Here is a 22,448-nt window from a genome sequence, read left to right on the forward strand (position 1 = left end):
TTTTAGGGCCCAACAATCTTCTGTGTTGTGATCGTAACTACGATTGTATCTGTAGTATTTTGTCATGTATAACCTTGGCATAAGAGGAAGTGACAAAGGTAGTTTTATGGGTACCTCTGGGTTGAAGGCCTCCTTAAGGATTATAGTGCGGTTGGCTGTTAGGGGTATGTATAGCTCATACCCGGGCCTTTTTGGGAGAGGCTAGCGCTTGAACGGCTTGTGTCTTTTGTCCAACTTGTGGGAGTCAGTCTTGGTACGTCCTTCTCTCTTATCGCGCTTTTGTCCAACTTGTTGGATCTCGTTTCTTCACTTGGACATCTCTTCCATCTGGATGTAGCCTTTAGCTCATTCGCACAACTCATCCATGCTACTAAGGTTTTTTTGCACAGACTATTTGCAAACTTACTGAGTTGAAGGGCGAGGAACATGGAGTGTAATGCTATCTCTGGGTTGATATTTCAAATCTAGATAGCAATGCGTCCAAACCTGTCCATGAATTTTTGGAGAGATTCATCATCTTCTTGTCGTAGGCTGGCCAAAGCGGCCGATGTCATACGATGTGACCAGTTGGTTGCATATTGCAAACTAAAACGTACGACAAAAGTGTCGAAGCTATCAATGAAACTTGGAGGGAGTCCACCATACCAGGTTAATGCCACCATTTTGAGAGATGTTGGAAAGACACAACACAAGATTGTGTTGTCATTGGTGTATAGATTCGTTTTTGTGAGGAAAACGTCCAGATGTTCATCTGGATCAGTGGTTCCATCGTACTGCTCTAGGTTGAGTGGTTTCCAACCTAGGGGTATGTCGACTTCCATGATGCGGTCGACAAAGGGGTGTTGACGAGTAGTTCACCCTTCAGGATGGTGTATATGGGAGAGACTAGGATCAACTTAAGTGTTGACTGTGTGTCGGGGGTGTGATTCCTCTTGAGTGCGCTCAGGCAATGTAAGAGCAGAATACTCGACACCCTGTGGGTGTCTGACACGAGCCTCCAGCTGATCATGGTCAGCCTTTAGCTTTCTGAGCTCCTTCTCATGGTGTCGCTCCATCTCTGCAATGCAGTTTTGAGTTGTTGGAGAGTATCGGTAACCATCATGGTTGCTGGAGGAGGATTGGAGCCTTTGAAAGAGATCTCACGTCTAAGGCCAAAATAGGTGCTAACCATGGGTGGAAAAAAGAGGTCGCGGGGTATGTTTTACCACGGCCCCACAGTGGGCGCCAAATGTACTTACCAAAATGTGTAGCTGTTCCATGTTAGGGTGGACGCAGCTAAGGTGCGTTCCTAGATCTCACACGTCGGATGATAAATAACCTTTGTTAAGAGGACAAGAGGGAGGACCTGCTAAATAAAGGATTTCGATGCTCAAGTAAGTACGTGAGTTAGGAAAGTATGAGTGATTATGAAAAGAATGAGATGAAACTTGATATTTATAGAATAGAGTAGGAGCCATGGGTCCTTGTTCGTAGGGATTGTTATGGTGACATAACAACCCTTGCAGATAATTACCGACTTGTAGATAATAGCCAATAGATAATGGTGGCTTATAGATAATTGTATATTTGCCACGTGATAAGAAAATTGCAATATATTCAAATAATAAGTTAGAGATGACCTGTCATTTGAGATCCCGACTATTAAGGACATAACGTCAGTGCTCCCGTGCCAGGATTGACATGTGTCTCAGAGTAACAGATAGCTTACCATGTATATTTTTTGCACCTTGAAGAGTACAATATATATGCAGCGGCAGAGCCGCACAGGATCGATCAGGAGGGAGAAGATATATGAAATTAAAACTTTGATTTTATTGAAACGGAAAGAAAAACTTACAAAGATTTTTTCTTAGCAGAGCTTCTCTCTCTAAAATCTCAAATCTAACTATCTGAAAGGGTGCCTCACAACTGAGCCGAGGACTCCTTTTATAGCCAAATTGTTTTACTGTAGCTACAGTACCAGTTATGTGACCGAAACTATTTGAATAGTACAAGTAAATTACAATTAATCATCATTTAAAGAAATACCAAAATAATCATCTTCATTTTGGTAAAATGGGTCTTCTTCTTCTGAGGAATTGTTATCTTCCTTTTTTGAGGAAGAGCTTTCTTCTTCTTGTTGAAGAATTTGTAGGACTTCTTTCAAATTTTGAGCTAGACTTTCTTTTGATTTGGAGCTGGCTAGAAAAGCAACTAATTGAGACTTTTGATTGAGAAATAAAGAAGTCTCTGTATTAGCAACTTTCAGAAATTCCAGATGGGCTTGAAACTAGATTTTTACTTGATCTGGTGCTACTTTAGATATACCAAACTGATTCCACCACTTGATAAATGCGTGTCGCTGCAGTAATGGAAATTGCTTGTTGTTTTCAGTTTTTCTATAACTATATTGCCATGAAAATATCCATAACAATGCAAAACTGGAAAAATACATCAAATCTGAAGGGATTCGTGATTCCTGAGAATTGAACATTCGTCTGAATTGATCAAACCCTTGTTGGACTTGCTCTGGATATACCTCAGAATTTGGTCCAAAGAAATCCCACCATTGGAGGGACCAATTTGGAAAATTATAAATTGTGTTAGTTTTGAAGTAAATCAACTAGGAATGTTTAAACTTGCTATTTTGATGCCAGAATACATTGGTCCAGGCATTTACATAATCCCAGTAGGTGTAACCTATAAGGTCAAACGGTGTAGAAATTTTTTTGGGTTGATTCAAATTTGTTCCAAATTTTCTAGGTTGTAAAACCTTTAAAATCTGGATAGTTGAATAAGTATTCAGATTTGGGTCATTTGTGTCTTTGAAGTGTTTAATAGACACTGAGTTTGTGTCTATTAGTATGAACTCATAAAAGATTTTTGTTTTATTTGTGGCGGTGCGTTTGAAATGGAAGCCTGGTGGAAATGCCTTGGTCGTGGCTTTGAATGGATTTTTGTCCCAGAATTCTGGCTCCATATGCAAAACAGTTGAAATTTATTTTTGTAAATGTAACTGTTAGTAGCTTTTGGTGCTGGTGTTTTTTGTTGGGATATAGTCTGTTTCCCTTTTGGATTAATTATTTTGGATTGTTTGGAATTTTGGATCATATTTTGTAAATCTGTTTCAGAATCTTCATTAGATTCTGAGGCAATGTTTGCCCAAGTCTTTTTGGCTAGTTTGGCTAGACCCATTTCTTGTAGGGCCTAGAGTGTTTGTATTGACCAAACATATTCGGCCTTTGTTTGTTTTGTGGTTGCAGGTTTTGGGTGTTCCTATATGGATGACTCAGGTTTGATTGTAACTATTTGGGTCGATGACCCTTCATTTTTAGGTTTCTGGGTAGATGACCTGGGTTGGTGACCCAAAAGATGTTGAAGAACTCTTTTTGATGGTTGGCTCTAGTAGGGCCAACTTAAAACTTTTACCTGTGCTTCTGCCTCCCCTTAGGGAGGTTCCCGTTGCCTTAGGTGGCATGACCGTTTTTCTGTAAGGATTTACGGGTGAGATAGTCAGGTAGAGAATTTGAGGTGCCCTTGATGTATTCTATATCAAAATCAAAAACACTTAAGATTGCTTGCCATCTAGCAAAAATTTGTTTAGAGGCAAGGTTTTTGACATCTTTTTGTAAAATATCTTTGGTTGATTTACAATCAACTCTTATTAAAAAAATTTGGTTTAGTAAATCAGATTGAAACTTGGAAATGTACAAAACAATTGCTAAAACTTCTTTTTTAACAGTTGAATATTTTAATTGTGCAGAATTCCAATGCTTTGATGTGTATGCAATGACATGTTCTTGTTTGAGGATACCACCATAACCTATGTTAGATGCATCAGTTTCAACAATTTTGAATGCCTGCGGAATTGGAAGATACATGCATTTTATGGATTGGACTTTGAGTTTGATGTCTTTGACAGTTTGAGTATGGATGTCAAACCAATGAGGCAGATTTTTCTTCAACCTATCATGTAATGGTTTGACAATATTGTTTAAGTATGATACAAATTCTCTTACATAATTCAGACAACCAAGGAATCTTTGTAACTGGGTTTTGTCTAAAATTTGGTTGGGAAATTTGTCCGTGAATTCTATTGATCTATCTATGGGTATGATTGTTCCCTGGTGAATGTTATGACCAAGGAATCGAATTTTTGTTTGAAATAGATTGATTTTTGTTTTGGAGACAGCAAGGCCATTTTGTTTGATGACGTGAATAAAAGTTTGTAAATGTTTGAAATGTTGGTTTATATTTTGGGAGAAGATTTAAAAATCATCTATGTAGACGATGAAAAATTTTGAATAAGGATTGAAAATATCATTCATGATTTTTTGGAATTCTGAAGGGGCATTCTTTAGACCGAATGTCATGACATTCCATTTGTATTGCTCGAAAGGTACTGTAAAAGCAGTTTTGTACCTATCTGATTCTTGTATCTGGATTTGCCAAAATCTGGATTTCATATCAAACTTTGAAAATATTTTTGTAGAATTTAATCTGTTGAGTAAATATTTTTTATTTTGAATAGGATACCTAATCCATTGTAAAGCTTGATTTAGAGGTTTATAATTTATGACTAAATGAGGTGTACCCCGTTCAAGCTTTGATTGTTTGTTGACATAGAAAGCAACATAAGACCATGGGCTTTTACTCTTTCTAATTAAACCTTTGTCCAACAGATCTTTAATTTCCTTTTGGAAATATTGAAGAAGTTCTTCATTCATTTGGATTGGTCTAGCTTTTGTGGGAATTTGTTTTTCCCTAAAAATTTTCTCATAAGGGAGATCGACAATATGTTTCTTACGGTTCCAGAATGCATGTGGCAAGTCGAAAAAAAATTGTTAATTGAATGTGTTGTAACAGGTTTTGGGTTTTCTCTTTTAATTGGGGTTTTTCCAATTGTGACTGAATGTTATTAAAATAGATTTCTTCTTTCTAGAAATTGATCTGACTAATTTCTCTTCTATGAAATTTATGTTTCTTGTGATTGGTTTGGTAGAAAAATTAAATATAATTTTTCTTCCTAAATGAGTGGTAGTTATTCCTTCCTTGGATATCTGAAAGGGGGAATACGACTCTAATGAAGGGTATTCCTAGGATAACCTCATTCTTTAGGTTTTTTACCAGAAGAAAGTTTGAGTTAATCCTAAGACCTTGATTTTCTATGATTGCACTTGATAATTTGTAAATAATTTTGAACTTTGAGCCATTTGCTGTGCTCAATTTCTTTGAGGTTTTCTCAAAGAATTTTGTAGGAACTAATCCCTCTAAAATACAGTTTGAATATGCTCCCGTGTCAAATAAGGCCATTGTGTCCAGAACAAAATCATTAATAATGATTCTAATGTTTATATAGAATTTTTGGATTTTAATCTTGTTGATTAATCCCATAATCATTTCATCTTTTAGGTTTTTATTTTCTTCATTCCTCTCTATACTTTCAAAATCACTATTTTCTTCAAGATGAGATAGGATGATTTGATGAATTTCTTGTTGTTGACGAAGTTCCTTAACTTCTTTTTTCAAATTATTAATCTTTGTTTGGAGATCTTGGATTGTAGTTGGTTTTGCTGAAATATTTTCTAATCTTTTGAATATGTTACTAACATCGAATTTGTTATTTGTAATAAAATCTTTTGGTTTTGGTTTGGTTTCTAAAGATTTTCTCAGATTTTCTCAGTTTTTCCAAGAAAACCTTCTTTTCCTGGGGGTCTGGTATAGAATTGATTATCGTGAACAAGAGATCTTGTTCTCTTGTTAGAGTGTTTATTTCTTGTATCTCTTCATCGTCCGTAGACGACGGTTGGTCATCCTGTTGGATTAGATTGAGGTTTTCTTCAGAGGATGTAGAGGATGTATTTTCCGTTTCTTCCTCCGATGTCTCAATAAGTAGATTATTAATCTGTTTTTCAATGTGAGTATCTCCTTTTTGGAAATCTCTTTTTGTTGAAGGTTTTATTTTCATGGGGTTCTTTCCTAAGGTTTTGTTTCTTCTTTTGTTTTAGATAGATGGGTAGTCCAAATTGTTCACAAAAAGATCTTAAATCTCTCTTCGTTTGGGCCTTCTCTTTGGCTAATTGTCTTTGGATTTTGTCATCCTGATAGATTTTTAAGGCTATTTTTTGGACATACGAAATTAATTGCCCATAACTTAAACTCTCATATGGAATACCTCCATTGAAAGATTGGCTACAAATTTTGTCTCTAACCTTATCTCCTAATGATCTTGGAAGACCAGTTAGAAATTTTCTTTCCAAAAAGGTTGTTGACTATCTTCTCTAGTGTAGACTCTAGTTAGGAAGGCATCTCTATACCACCTAAAATCCGCTAAAGTTCTACACTTAAGAATTGATAACAATTCCATGGACCTATCTTTCCAAAGGGATGGGTCACCAATAAAGTGTTGGGCTATTGTAAAAATAAGTGTATTAATAGCGTCAGGAATCTCCTTATTATCGTCATTGGTAATAACTTTTCCATTGAGATTCGTTTTGACTGCACCATAAATTTTTGATTTTTCATCATTAGTGAGATAATTGTCCCACCATCCTTTTAATTGGCCGGAAAATCCTGCCACTAGGATATCGATGATTGTTTCCTCATAACACTCATGGGATGTCTGGTATGCTGTGGCTACCATGGTCATATCTTGAAGTGTATTCATGATATTGTACTCCGTTTAGGCATCTATATTCCACTCATAGATGTTATTTGCACTAAAGCTTTTTGAAATTACTCTTTCCTCTGTCTTCTAATAGGAGATCTGGGGCGGTTGGTCTTTGGTAACAAAGTTTAGAGGGTGTTTTCCAATGTTTAGAATTTATAGGATTAATGTCCTTCTCAGATACTGAACCTATTTCAGTTGTATTTTTTGAATTTTGGTCACTATCTTCATTAATAACATTAATTAATTTGGAGGTGCTTCTCGTTTTCATTTTTGATGTTTCTTCTGAAGGTTGGGGAGTTTCAGGGATGACCCTAAGAAAACTATCAAGCTTATTTAATAATTCACTATTATTGTCACCTACTCCTTCTATGAGGGATTTTTTTTTTCTCAGTTCCCTAATTTTTTGTTTTGCCTTATCACTAACCTTAAAAGGCTTGAATAAGGGTTTTTCTATAGGGATATATGACGAAGATTCTTCATGACTTTTCTGTTTAGGAGTTGCCTTTGTTTTAATGGATTCCCCTAAAACTTGTAGATATTTATTGGTGTAATTAGCTTGTTCCATTAGGCATTTGATGTCTTTGGAAGTTATTTCTTTGTTAACATCTTTTGTTTTGAACGGACTGGCCATGACAGGTTTATCATTATTGTCTTTGACTTTTAGTAGTTGGTATTGTGCTGTGGGAGGTAGTTCCGATTGGATTAACTCGCCATCCTTGATTTGCCAATTGGTAATGACATTAGTTGTTGAATCACCTATGTTATCTTGTTTCCACGGGTAATCTATGTTTTCTATAATGGTATAGGCATGAAACCAATCAAAGAAAAGGACTTTGATCTTGACTCTTTCAACAAATTCATAAAATTTGTCTTGGATTTGTTTTCTATTTGAACTCTTAAAATGTTCAAAAAACCATCTCCTCTGAGGTTCATTCTCTGGAGAATAGAAGTATTTTCTAAGAGTGTCCTTATTTGATGCAACCCTACCCCGCAAGGGCATTAGATAAAAGACTCTAAGAAAATTGAGCCAGAGATGCAAGAGAAGGCCCTAGGATTCTCATGAGCCTTAGGGTAGATTTCGGGCCCATAGGCTAAGTATGAGCCCGCTTATCTTTGTACATATTAGATTAAGGTTTCATTATTTTTGTGCCTTGTATTTAGAGCTCCATAATATAGGTAAGGTACCCTAGAAATGTAGGATTTTTCAGCCCTTGTATTTTAGGGCACCTAGACTAGTTTTTGTATTAGGGGTAGTTTTGTAATTTCACATGCATTAAGTGAATATTTGATGTGTGTGATTGAAAATAAATTTAATTGAATTGGGAGAAGCCCAATCCAATTAAATTTTAGAGGGGGTGGTGAGCATTTGTTTGCTACACTCCATTGCCACATCATATAGTCACACTTTGTGCATGTCCTTCATGCTTTACATGCCTCATGACACCTAAGCACACTTAGTGGAGAATCTTGGACTTGATCTTGGATTAGTGGGCTGAATCATAGCTAAAATTCACTAATCATAATTAGTGAAATTTTGGCTCCACAAATTCAATTTCAAATTCAAGTGAAATTTGAATAGAAATTCAAATTTTCCTTCAATTTTGTGTGACACTTAGGCTATAAATAGAGGCCATGTGTGTACATTTTTTCAACTATGATCATTTGAGAATTACACTTCAAAGTTAAGACCTCTTTTGAGGCACAAAATTTCATGCTCCTTTTCTCCTTCTCCCTCCACTCATCTTCTCCTACCTTCAAGCTCTTATCCATTGCTTCCTATGGTGGTGAGCTTCTTCTTGACTCATCTTCTCCTTGAAGTGGCATCTCCTCTCAACTCTTATTCTTCTCCATTCCGCTGCCATTAAATCCAATGCCCTTGTGGGGTAGGATTGTATCATTATCTATGCTAAAGTTATCAGATAACATCATAAGGTTCATGCATAGAAGAGCAGGTTAGAGATTGGATCGACTTTTGGTCGTCCTCTTGCTCTTGATTGTATGTTGTTCTAGGTATACTAGAAGTTGTGTCTAATCCTTGGAGGTTTATACTAGTAAACTGGTTTTGTGACACAGATCTAGTTAATCCTACAGGGATTGATCGGGTTCTTATTGAAAAAGACTTTCTTGCCGATTCGTATTCGGATCTTGAGGCTTCTATTCTTGAGGAAAAATAATTTCTCCTATTAAAGTTTATTTCTACCTTTCCGGAGTTATCTTGCTTAATTTGTTCTATAGTTGGAGTGGGCCGGGGGACTGATGATGTGGCCTTGTTCATGACCTATTTTTCAGGAAGAGTTACCTCGTCCTATTTTATGGTTCTTGGGAGAAAAAGATTGGACTTTTTCATATTAGTAATAAACAAAGTTGTCTCTCCTCTTTGTGGTTTTAGAAGGACTCGTGGTGCACAAGTGTTCATGACTTTGTATTGAATCCTATATATTAATGCTGCTAGGGTTGATCATTCTTTCATGTGAAGCCCATGAAAGTGGATGTTTAGGAACAAAGAGTCAAGAATGTTTCTGTCCATCAGACTCACTGTTTTGTTTGGATAACAATTGAAATAGACTGAACCTTGTCCCAAGCTTGTTTCTACAGTTCCTATTAAGGAATCTTCAAATTTGTTGTGCCTAATGTATCTAAGGCACATTAATACTGCGAGATCTATGCTCATATCAATTAAAGGCTTGATGGCTACTTGTACACATCCTATCTGTAGGTATTTGTATTTTCGACTGTGTTCAAAGATTGAATTTTTGGAAAGCAAACGAAATTTTTCCCCTATGTCTTGTCCTAAAGGAATATTATTTTCTACAGATTTGATTATGTAATCAAAATTATGTTTGTCTTTGATTGTCTCAGGGACATACAGTGAGTCCTGAGGGATTTTCAGAATACTTCAGTCATCCATATTTTGATTTATTTCTTCGAATCAGACCTCTTTATCGAAGAGATTATGTTTTGGGGCGACCTTGTGAGTGTGGTTTTCTTGCTCATTGAGAAAATTTAGGTTTCTAGAGGAACTGTTTAAGGATGATGATGAATTAGACTGAAAAGAAATATGGGAGAAGGAACGTAAAAGACGCAACATAATGATTTCATCCTCTAGTATCTTTGCCTTCATTTGGTTTCATAGATATAATTCCATAAGGTTATATGTTACTAAATTTCTTAGATATGAAAAATAAAAATTAACTCTTTTTTTTTGAAAAATAAGAACAATACAATTTGAATGTTACCCTTATAGCCACCAGTATATTATGTCTTAATATTTTACTTGAACAATACACATTAGCCTTACTGTCCTTTCTCATTCATAGGTCTTACTGCTACAGTACCATTCAACTAAAATATCAGACTGCTGTACTTTCAAGAGTACTATTCAAACATGTATTGTTTAAATCAAACGTACTGTACGTCATAGGAAAATATTCTCTGTACATATAATATTTTAGATCCATAAAATCAGTTAACATATGTCCTTATAGATACTATTCCTACTTTCCTATTAGGCTCTGATATCAGAGCTCAGCGGAACGAGATAAGTCGGACAAATAGGAAGTAAGAAAATAATATATGTCAATATGTATAAATTGAGATAAAACTAAAGATAAGGAGTGCAGAAAACTCTAAATGAAATTAGAATGCACGAAACATATAAGAAATAGAAACGACGACAGAGTCGAACAAAATCCATGAGGGAGAGAAGAGAAGAAACCGAAGCGGTGGCAGAGCTGCACAAGATCGGTCAAGAGGGAAAAAAAATATGAAATTAAAACTTTGATTTTATTGAAACGAAAAGAAAAATTTACAAAGATTTTTTCTTATTATCGGCAAACAAGGCTAATATTAAAGGCACAAGTTGTGCAAAGATTTACAACTAGATAGGTTCACAACGTGAAAGCACTCGGAAGAGTATCTTATATATACAGCAATACACTGCATAAAATAATGGCAAAGAAGCTCAACAACAACAAAAAAACATCACACAAACTAAAATAATGGAAAATAAAAGATTTTTCTTTTTCGAGAATCTCTTCTTTCAATAATCATATTTTTTTTCTTGAGCAAATTACATCAATATTTCTTAAAGTTTCATGTAATTATAAGTATTTTCTGCTTTTTTAACCATTACTTTTCGTCTGGTGTAGGAAATTATAATATAAGGTTTGGGGGATATTAGTGTAATGTTTTTAAATATATAAGGAATGTTAGTGTAATATTTTTAAATTTAAAAGGAGATTAATGTAGGAAAATAAAAAAAGGTGACATTATGTATAATTACACAAAATCTCAAAAAGAATGTTATTATAATTTTATCTTTTTTTCTTTTATAAGTCTCAAATCTAAATCTTACTTAATAAATTCAAACTCTCCTAGGCTTCAAAATCACTTTTTTTAAACGGTAAACCTATCCAAATAAAAACTGATTCAGATTATAATCGATTGAAATAATTTAACTTTTGTAGTTGTCCCAAATTAGGACTTAATCAACCCTTCCAATTCCTTTTTTTGCAAAACAAATCGTGATGATGATAATCAAGGCATGCTGAACCAACCCACTGCTGTGAATGGAATATAAAACTGCCCAACCAACAATGTACTGGTCTCAGTGACAGATTCATTGGCCCCATGAGAGGAACTCAAATAAAGATCAGTAGAAGGTGAGGGGGAACAAATGCGTCGAGGTCCCTTAACCAGCTAGAAAAAGATGGACTTACATGGCTGGGATGATAATTTGTGTTACTGTTATGTGCGTAAAAAGATAATTAATGATATATTTAAATTCTTGTTACTGTTACGTGTTAAAAGATAAATTAATTATACATCTTAAATTTATATTATTTGTTTTTTTACCCAACGTTATTGTTAAGCATGACAAGATAATTTGATTATATATTAATATGTATATAAACAAATTTATGCTACTGTTCGGCGTGAAAAGATAATTTGATAACAATAAACGGAATTCAAAGAGAAATAAATAAACAAATTAGTGCATCTTTGATGTGTGGTTAGAAATGTAAATTTGACGTATAAAAATAAAATGAACTGTAAAAATAAGAGTCCCTAAAAATTAAAGTAAGAGTCATGATTCTTGATGAAATTATTTTTGCCTCAAATTAAATTTTATAATTGCAAACAAAAAATGCTGTTAATTGTATCCAGCGAGGAAATTGATAGGATAAATAACCAAATTCTACAATTTAGGCCATAAAAATAAAAAATTTAAATTTAATTTACGAATGTAAAAAAAATATGATAAATTCATCATACAAATAATTTAATAATAAGTTAATTCCTAATCTTTATAATTTAACGTTAATTTGACCATTAAATAATATGACCTAAATATTAAATTGCCCTTAAATATCATAATTTAATAATAAAATAATTTTATAAATTTAACGATAAAACTAATTTATTATACTTTGTATATTTTTAAAAATTAAATTTATATTTTTTTATCTGTTAAGATTAATTTATGACCGCAACACGCCCTCAAATGACGAATTGGGGTTTACAAACATATTTTAAACGGAGAGAGAGGAATATAGTTGCGTTACGTAGACGCGCGTGAGGTGTGAAATTGTTCCCAGGCCCACACTCCATCCACTCTGCTACTACAAGTACGCTTCGAACGTAACGCTGATTAGCAACATCATCATCGTCATCTACAACTAGTAACAAAGATCCAACAAGCAGATCAATCTCTCTCTCTGTCTCCCAATCAAAACAGACATGGGTTTGAAGGTCTGTCTCCTTAATCTATGTGCTTTCATGTGTTTCAGCGTTTGTTTTTCATCAATCATTATATGTCTCCATAATAGATATAATTGTTGAATATCATGCATATCATTCATAGCATTCAATTTTGCTACTGCCTTGTGTTCTTCTATTATGATTTTTTTGTGGGGGGTTTCTGTGCTAGCAAATATGTTTCTTCTTCTGCTATGGATTTTCAGATCCGTGTCACTGTTTAATTTGTTATGGGGTGACGAATTTCTTGGGAATAAAGGGAATTTTTGTTGGTTTTGATTGGTGGGTATTGCAGACTCATCTTGAAGTGAAAGAGATTTGATGGGGTCTGTTTTGTGGCCTCAGAGGATGTAGTATCCTTTGATTTGTTGGAACTTTAGATTGAGTGGCTTCTTCCATAGTTATGCCTTACTTTTGAATAAAAGAAAGTAATAGATAATTGTAATTTCTCTATGTATTCATTTAGATTTTATTAGTAATTCATGTGGACAACTGTCGATTCAGCATAGTACCATAAAATGTGATCTTTGGCTTCAGTTGCTTTAGGGTTTGTAGCAGGAATCCCTTGATCTACTGTTTGTATTGTAGACTTGAGGATACTGATTAGGTTTTTTGGGGAATTGATTGTTCTTTTATGGATCCTCGAATGAATGCAGAAGCACATGCTCTCAAATTAGTAATTTAATTTGCAAAGGGAGATTATTATACTTTCAGTGATACTGGTTATATTAGTAAAGCAATGCTTTATATAATGCTTTTAACAACTATTTATTTGACCAAATTGTGGAAAGAATCCTGGTCTTCAAATGCTGTAATTGGCCTATTCTTTTGCCAGTGTGAAATTTAATTCATCAAATATGCATCCTAAATCTCTAGGAAGGGATGCTAATTCTGTACTCTATAATGATCATGGATAATTGTTAATGTAGTTTAGTATTTTATCAGAATCTTATTTGTGTGTATGTTCTGAATTTTGAACTAGCTTTATACTTCTATGCTTGATATTGTTCTGTCATAAAGAATTGACACTTGAAGCATCACACACTAATTGGGACATGGTCATGCAGGAGGATTTTGAGCAGTATGCTGAGAAAGCAAAGACTTTGCCACCGACTCAATCAAACGAAGACTTGCTTATCCTTTATGGATTGTACAAGCAGGCCACCGTTGGACCTGTCAACACCAGTGAGTGCTCTTGTTTAACCAATATCAATAAATCAATGTCTTTCTACTTTTGAATTCTCACTATCAATAGGTGGTGGTGGTTTTGTAATTCCACCCCTCTTTTCTCTATTAATAGGACTACCCTTATTCATGAATTTTCTGTATGATTTACAGGCCGTCCGGGAATGTTCAACATGAGGGACAGAGCTAAATGGGATGCATGGAAGGCTGTTGAAGGTAGATAAAAGCTAGGTTGATCAATATATGTTTTGTTCTATTACTTTTATGTTTTCTGAGAGACATCAAAACTCTTTTTTGGCAGGGAAATCCAAGGACGAAGCAATGAGTGATTACATCACTAAGGTGAAACAGCTGCTGGAAGCAGCCGGCATGCCTGCTTGATAACATTGTCATGCCTTGCTTTCTTATTCTGTGCTAGAAGTTCCCAACAGTTTGGAAATAAACAATTGCAGTGTTTGAAGCTTTTATTATCATAATCTTATTTATTTCTGATGATTTAGACATGTTGCTTTGAGTTCAGTTATCTGTATCACTATTATTTGAAATGCCTGTAGACAGATGCAGAGGACCTGAAAATTTCTGTCAACTTTTTACTTAAGTTGCTTGATTCGCACTTTCCCTCTCAACTCTCGGTGATATGAATCTAAATTTCATTAGATGCTTGAGTTTGTCTTATACTTGTTGTGTTAAACAAACTCCCAAATAGTGCATATGTATTTTTAACCACACTTTGATGATGTCATGCTTGTTGTACTGTGGCATGCAATGATTTCATCTCATCAACCACAAAGGTTACTAAATTTACTTTAACTCTAGAAGAGTCAAATCTCATCTCACGCGTAAATAAACCTGAATCCAACAGTGCTGTGTTTAGAGTCGCAGAATGAAACTTTCCTAGAAACAACAGATCAGTGTGGAGTTTATCTATGTTGGTATTGGTAGATACGTTGCACTTATATTTTTCCCAACTCTAATGAAAATTTTCATGTCTCCCGATGGAAGCATATCAAACACACTGAACCCATGTTTAATATAGCAGAGGAAATAACTGTCAGGAATTCTCACTTCTTACTCGAAAAATCTTACAAATTAAAATGAAAAATGGTCGTATAAGGACTAAATTTAACACCCCTTCAAAAGACACAACTGTAAGGACAACGTTTATAAGCAAAAACATAAACAAAATATTAGAAAGAAAACGCAAGATAATGTTGATAGTTCATAAGGCTCTTAAATTTAAAAAATAAAATAAAATCGGAACATCACCTTTCATTGGAATTGTTGATATTCCAGTAAATTATAGATAAATGCCACTGATACGATTGCATGTAGTCACAATGTGATAAAAAAAAAACTTTGTTGAGGTTACAATTTTCAGACCATTTTATAAAATCTTGCTTATAAAGTTGAGATGCTAAACAATTTTGCACCATAAACAAAAAGCAAGTCCATTTTCAATTTTGACGTTTCTGAATCTAATATTAGTAATAGTGTTTGTTATTTCAGGATGCATGAGATTTGATAAGATTCTGAATTTTGACTTGGTACCAAATATTCAGTTTAGTCACAATCCCACCGTTCTCTTGAGACCAGACATGAATGCAACCAGCATCCATGTTACACTGGTCCCATGCTTTCTGAACTTCCATAACCATACCTTTTCTGTCTTTTATTTAATCGATTGTAACGGACTGGATACAACGATGTGGCATATGATTATAGGCTCGTATTCTTTTATAAGTCACTAGATTTTAAATAATACTCTAGACCTGACACCACGTACGTAATACAACTATAGAAAGATACTGTGTATAATTAATTTTAAGCCGTTATAAGTGCTAGGTTTAGTTTGATGCATTGTGGTCCTGTAAAAATGCTTTTGTGAGCTTCTTTTCTTGATGCTTTATGATACAACAATGATATCCATATACCATACCATATTTCAGCCGTTATCAGTATCTCTGCTTCTTTTTCACCTCATTTTTTATTCTATTTTTGTTCTTTCTATTCTCGTCTTTTTCTCTCTTTTCCTTCCACCCCAAAATGGAAAACTATTATTTATTTATTTATTTTGTGAGAAATCGAGGTGGCCCTTGGCAGTTAAGTAGTTGTTTTGCTAGATGTAGGTTGGTATTGTTTAAATGGAACGGCATGAATAGTTGGAAAAGTTAAGGCACTTATGAGTACAGTGAGGATCTGGAATACACATAAATTCGTCATCGATCTAACCCACAACCACATGGCCAATTATATATACCGAACAAATCTTAAATAAACACACCAAAGTAGTTGGTACATAAAAATAAACTTAGGGATTTTATATTTTTGAAAATTATTATTAATTTGGTTTATGATTTGTTCCAGAGAAAGACTAGGATGTTGTGTTGAATTGTTGGTGTATCCAAGGTAGAGAACTAATTTGCTCCTGATGTTATTGATTTTGGCATGCTTTAAGTGGATCGATATTTAAAATCTTTTGAGTATGATCGTGCTCCACCCAGTGTAGCTGAGATGTGGTAGAAAATGGATAGATATCTGCAGAAAAGTATTTTGATGCTCAAGTTATAATTAATATATGTTTTTTCTCCTTTTGAAATTGAATTTAATTTTGTCCCTGTAAAATTTTTATCTTCATAAAATTATAATGTGTTATTTTTGGGTCTGAAATAAAATTTAATAGTATTTAAACTTATGATGATAATTGTTTATATCGATTAAATACCGGATGTAAATTGTAAATGTAATATTTTTTACATTGGTTAAATAACGATGCTCAAGTTAAGATTAATTATATATTTTTCTCTCCTTTATTTAAATTTATCACACTTTAATGCAATCATTAGGTGGGATCAGTCACAAGTACACAAGTCCATCTTTCACTCAAATAGCCAAGGATATGTTTGGTTTAAGAGGGTGAATTGAGGTGTTTAAGGAGTGAAAGTTGGGAGATGATTGTTTGTTTTGGGTGAATGTGCGATGCAATTTTTTTAAAATTGTGGGTCTCATGTGGGGTAAAATTTTCACTCCCAAATGAGATGAAAGGGAGTAAATTGTGTTGGCGGGTAAGAAAAAGTGACGTCTTTCCAAAATTGCCTTAGAGAAGATCTCTTGTTTCTTGTGGTTGTTTCTTTATTATTCTTTGCTTCTTTTTGGTGTTAGTGTCTCATTGGATTGTCAACTTAATCAATTATGACACTGAATTAGGTATGACACTGGATTGGAACATTTTGTCAAATTGACTACATAATTGATTGTCATGTTAGCATAATCGATTATGCATTTATTGAATCGTTCAAAATATGAAATAGTTGGTATCAGGTTTGTAACATAATCAATTATGTTTATATCATGATTGATTATGTGGTAAGATGAAGTTGCATAATTAATTATGTAATTTTCATAATCAACTAAACTAACAGTGTGATTCTAAAAAAAAATTGCCGCCTAACAAGTAGGAACCCTACGTATTTAATGGGAATAAAATTGACATTTATTTTATCTCTATTTTTTTAATCTTTTCTTTTTATTCTTTATCTACTACTAATTTAATTAAAAAAAATCGTTTCTTTTACACTTTCTTTCATCTCAATCAAATAACTTTATTTTCTATTCTCTTTCTAGTATCTTTCATATCTTTTCATTTCTTCTCATTCTTTATACTTTCATTCCTCTTCACCTGATATTACCCAAATCTTTTTTCGTCACAAATCATTTGGATATGTATTATTTCAAACAATGAGTTATCTATTTATTTCTTGACATAGGTTTTATAGGAGAGAGAATTTGAAAGACTATAAAATATTTGGAAGGATTAACAATGACTTGACATCAAATTACCCAATTGACAATAATGTTAGTAAATTCATTATAAGTATAAAAGTTATTTGAGAAAGTTTCGGACTTGAACTCGAAATCTATAATTAAATAAATTCAAAAATTCTTACATTAATTTTTCAATGAGCTGAGTGATAAAATAAATAAAATTATATATAATAACATTTAAATATTATGTCATTATATGTATAATTTTATATTATATATATATATATATATATTTTTTTTTTTTGGAATAAACTTTCAATCTAATGAAAAATTTTAAAAAAACATTATCCAAAACAAAATTTTGATCTATTAAAACATTTTTGTGTGGGGTTTGCTAACAACAACACGTACCACTTTTCTGTTTAGTTGGAGTATTTTTTTTTTAAGATAAAGCAAAATTTATTAAAAGATAGTATGAGGACAAGGAGTATCACTGCCCTTTAGTTTGAGTGTGTTAGTTTTTTTTCGATATCCGACTTGGACATAGGAATACCTTTTGTTGGCTCCATCTGCCGATCACTCACCAGAACAAGAATCGAAGAAGCCACTTCTCAGCATATAGGATCAGCATTTAGAGATTTTTTTTTCTCAGCAAAGAGAATTATCATAGATAAACAGCAAGAATCTTATCACAAGGTGTGAAACCAGATCCTTACCACCAACAATACAAATGGTAACAAGAAAAGCGCAAAAGCACTACAAAGAGGAACCATACATACGACCCTACAACAGTAAAAGCTTGAACAAAAAATCTCATCAAAGACGTTTCTTGACTGACAAAAAAAAGAAAGATTTCCTCCTTGAAAATGATAGCATTTCTATGCTCACACAACCGACATCCCCACCACCCTAGATACTAGACATCACCGATTTTCTTCCCCTTAGGTGACCACTATGTTGCCAAAAGTGAGATATACAATCCACTGATAGTAATAATTCAGATTTAATATATATGTGATAGTATTTATTGGTTAAATATTAATAGATTTTATTTATTAATTTACATTTATAGATGAGTCACATGTGAATGTGATCATTAAATTGACTCAATTAAAATTTTCTAATGATTAAAATCACCATAAATTGTCAATAGAAAATTCTCAAGAAGAGGTTTAATTGTTTTCTTTGACCTGAGATTGTCATAATAATTAACAGGTTATTTGTTATGTTTTAATTCCGGACACTTAATGCTTTAGAGCACTTGTTAAATGAATATTGAATATGATTATGATTAAATACATGTAGAATTAATGATTAATCAAGAAGGAATCTATCAACTCTTGGTAATGAGTTTGAACTCTATGAATAAAACTATATCATGGCTAAGAAAATTAAATAAAAGAAGAAATGAATTTCTTAAGTCATTATAAGTTAACTAAAAAAAAGAGTTTGACAATAATACCATACTCTAGAATTAACCTAGAAATGTAAAGATGAAAGAAATTATTGTATTATTCTTCTAATGGTTATTGAAAGCAAAATGTTACTTCATACTATCCAGATGTTAAGCAGTGTTACTAGATGTCTACCTTAACTAATGTATTAATTTGATTAATATATTACTAACTTAGTATTGAACCTACGAGGTCACACATAAACGAGTGTTCTAATCTCTATTTAGGAAATTATTTTAATATTTGATGATCAATTAAATTAGAGAATTTAATATAATCAAATGATTAATTAATTTCCTAAGTGGAATATTATTATATTTTTTGCTAACACAGAAAATATAAATAATATAAATATTTGGTAAAAGAAAAGAAACAAACCGGAGGATTTCATGTTTGTAATTTGGTTTGAAAAGCTCTTACTACAAGTTGGACTTGGTTTATTATTTTTCAAATTGCTAAATTGTTAGCAACAAAAAATAACAAGAAGCAATATTTTAAAATGGCTTAAAAGATAAGATAGCTATTTCGATTTTATCACAAATCTATTATCTTCAGCGTGCTATTAATACAACCCTAGGCTGCACGTTGAATAGACCAGTTATGACTTTTCTTCTCATTCTCTCATAGCACCAATTATTGTTCCACCTGTTAAAATTGTTAACGAATAGAGATTAGTCTCGATTGCAGATACACATGAAATCTTTACATTATTGAAAAAAATATTGCTTTAAGAGCTCATCCACAGGTACACATTTAATATGTCATCTATTTAAATGCAAAATAGATCTTTTTTTATTCCACTGTATGTTTTGAACACTTTTTATATTTCTTGACAAAAGGTTGTCCTTGGTTTAGAGCCTATTATGTGCCAGCTTCCAAATCAAGCATTTAACCTTAGATGGTGTCGTTACCTTCCACATTATGATGAAGAAATTGTTGTCACCCGAGCCTTGTCCCTCACACAATTAAGTAGCTCATAAACATTTTTAACTAAATAACCATGATCGTTGGTGTTGTTCCATTGCCATTCATCCAAAGCCCCTTCTCTCAGTTATATCCCACCAATAACCTCCCATAATTGTTGTACCAAATCAAGTTCCCACACAAACCACTCCCTCCTCCATTATAACTTCCAAGTCCCAATACTAAAAAAGGGCTTTCTACGACGCAGTTTTTACAACGGTAGTTATGTAACCGTCTTAAAAATATAGGCGGTGACATTTTGGTAATTTGAAGCTGCTATACGAAGACGGTGTTACTTAAACCCGTCTTAAAATTACTTCTTCAACGACGGGTACTACAACACTTTCGTAGAAAGCTCAATGGCATTTTTTTAAATTTAATTTAAAATTATTTAAGACGGTGCGAACTTGCACCGTCTTTGAAGCCAAGAGAGACAACGACGGTCATACTATAAACACCATCTTTAATTGGTAGACATAAAGTGTTTAATTAAAATTAAAATATGACCTGTGGCATGCACTGTTAGTCGCTTTTCACGACGCGCTATAGGAATTATACATATTTTCATGTTTAGCTTGATTTTATACAATAGATGCTTCCATTTTTGTGAATTAACGTTGAAACCACTTCAATTTCAGGCTAAAAGAAGAGAAGGTTCAAGTAGCTGGTGTCTCGCTAAGCGAGGGATATCCGCTTAGCGAGTAACATCCGCTAAGCAAGGCATACAACTCGCTTAGCGTGTTGGGAAATCCTAGAAGAGGATCAGTCATAGATGTGCTCACCCAGCGCGTTGCTAGCTCGCCTAGTGAGTCGTTTGTTTCTTCTCGCGCTTAGCGCGCCCAGCTCGCTAAGCCAAAATTCACTTACTCTCACTTAGCGAGCTAGTCTCGCTAAGCGAGCCTTTAGAAGCTGAAACGTCCAAGTAGCCTTTAAAACAAAGAGAGCCAAGGGGAGTTGAAAGGAGAAAAAAAAAGAGTAAAAAAATAGAGCCAAGGGAGAAGCTGAAGCGACAGAAATTGAGCCACCAAGAGAGTTTAGGTTAGAGGAGTGAGATTATGGTTCTAGAGGTTGAAGGAGACATCCCCAATCCTTCTTAGCCATTTTCTTCCACTTAAACTTTGTTCTTCCTTGTATTGATAGTTCATTTCTTGTAATGGAAGGCTAAACCTCTTGGTTGGGAAGTTCTGCTGAACCCTTGATGTAATATTCTTCCACTATTTTTTTAATGTTGTTTTTCTGTGTTCATTGCTTCTATCTATGCTTATTTTTACATGCTTGTGGCTTGATCACCCATTTGTATGTATAGTTAGGATTTTTAGCATTGGAAAATGCTTTAAAGCCTTAGAACTTGGTAGAGCAAGCTAGAAAACTGTATGTCTAGGAATGAAGTGCAGCGATCTAGTTCATATTATGTTGTAGACTTAATGCAACTCTTTTAGGCTGAGTTTGTTGAGGAAGAAAAGAAGACAAAGAGTGAGTTGTCCAGAGAAAAGAAGAAGGAGGTTGTCCTATATACAGGGAAGGAAGCACCATACCCTTTGGTTCCGTCCAAGAAAGACAAGGAACGACACTTTGCTTGTTTCCTTGATATCTTCAAGAGATTGGAGATAATTATCCCCTTTGGAGAAGCCTTGCAACAAATGCCACTCTACTCCAAGTTTCTTAAAGATCTGTTGACCAAGAAGGGCAAATATATCCACAGTGATAATATTGTGGTGGAGGGAAATTGCAGTGTTGTTATCCAAAGAATCCTTCCACCTAAATACAAGGATCCAGGGAGTGTTACAATCCCTTGCTTTATTGGTGCCGTGTCAGTTGGAAAAGCTCTCATTGACTTGGGGGCCAGCATTAATTTGATGCCTTTCTCCATGTGCAGAAGGATTAGTGAGCTGAAAATCATGCCAACAAGGATGACATTGCAACTGGCAGATCGGTCTATTACAAGACCTTATGGCATGGTAGAAGACGTTTTGGTCAAAGTGTGGCAGTTTACTTTCCCTGCAGATTTTGTAATCATGGACATTGAGGAGGATGCTGAAATCCCACTGATTTTGGCCCGTCCCTTCATGTTAACTACAAATTGTGTGGTGGATATAGAGAAAGGTAATCTTGAAATGGGTGTAGATGACCAGAAAGTCACATTTGATTTGTTTGATGCAGCAAAGCAGTCACTTGACCAGAATGTGTGTTCTAAGATGGACGAAATTAAGAATGAGATGGCTTAGATGGCTAGAGCCAACATTGCACAAGACCCTTAGAGGTAACATGCGTCAAGCTAATGACGTTAAAGAAGTGGTTACTAGGAGGCAACCCAACTTTTTCCTTGTTTTCTTAATCATTGTTTTCTATACATCACTGCATATAGTTAGGCTTCAACTTGTTTGTGATTGCTAGAGTAAGAATTCAGTCTCTTTTGTAAGATAGAAGGGTTGGAAAAAGCTTCTCTGAAGTTATGGATGAGGAAATAGCTAAGAAAATTTTTCAGTCATCCACTCACTTAGCTCGCCCTGTGTGCTAAGCGAATCTTACTTCGTGCGCTGAGCGAGTTGTCACTTGCGCTAAGCGCGCCAACCCCCACCCATTGGCTGAAGGGATCTCGCTAAGCGAGACAGTTGCGCTAAGCCCAAAAACCTCTCTGGAATTGCAATTAATGGAATTGGGATAAGCGAGCCAGCTCG

At 34.1% G+C, this 22,448-nt stretch overlaps 2 protein-coding genes across 3 annotated transcripts; both read left to right on the plus strand.

Annotated features, from left to right (window-relative positions):
* Positions 1-12,183: 12,183 nt before the first annotated feature.
* Positions 12,184-14,256, plus strand: LOC114409404 (acyl-CoA-binding protein-like). Of its 2 annotated transcripts, XM_028372852.1 has the most exons (4): positions 12,184-12,400; positions 13,474-13,591; positions 13,745-13,807; positions 13,893-14,256. In XM_028372852.1, exons 1-4 carry the CDS (start codon positions 12,389-12,391, stop codon positions 13,970-13,972), a joined length of 273 nt encoding a protein of 90 aa, XP_028228653.1. In that variant the 5' UTR covers positions 12,184-12,388; the 3' UTR covers positions 13,973-14,256. The 2 variants fall into 2 exon arrangements, with proteins under 2 accessions (XP_028228653.1, XP_028228654.1); XM_028372853.1 differs by lacking the exon at positions 12,184-12,400 and having other exon boundaries at positions 13,447-13,591.
* A 6,286-nt stretch (positions 14,257-20,542) lies between these two features.
* On the plus strand, positions 20,543-21,995 carry LOC114410598. Its single transcript, XM_028374560.1, has 2 exons — positions 20,543-20,575; positions 21,210-21,995. The coding sequence occupies exons 1-2, from the start codon at positions 20,543-20,545 to the stop codon at positions 21,993-21,995; spliced, it is 819 nt and encodes a 272-aa protein (XP_028230361.1).
* Positions 21,996-22,448: the final 453 nt, after the last annotated feature.

This window comes from Glycine soja, chromosome 4, assembly GCF_004193775.1.
Source record: "Glycine soja cultivar W05 chromosome 4, ASM419377v2, whole genome shotgun sequence".
NCBI classification, from domain to species: Eukaryota; Viridiplantae; Streptophyta; class Magnoliopsida; order Fabales; family Fabaceae; genus Glycine; species Glycine soja.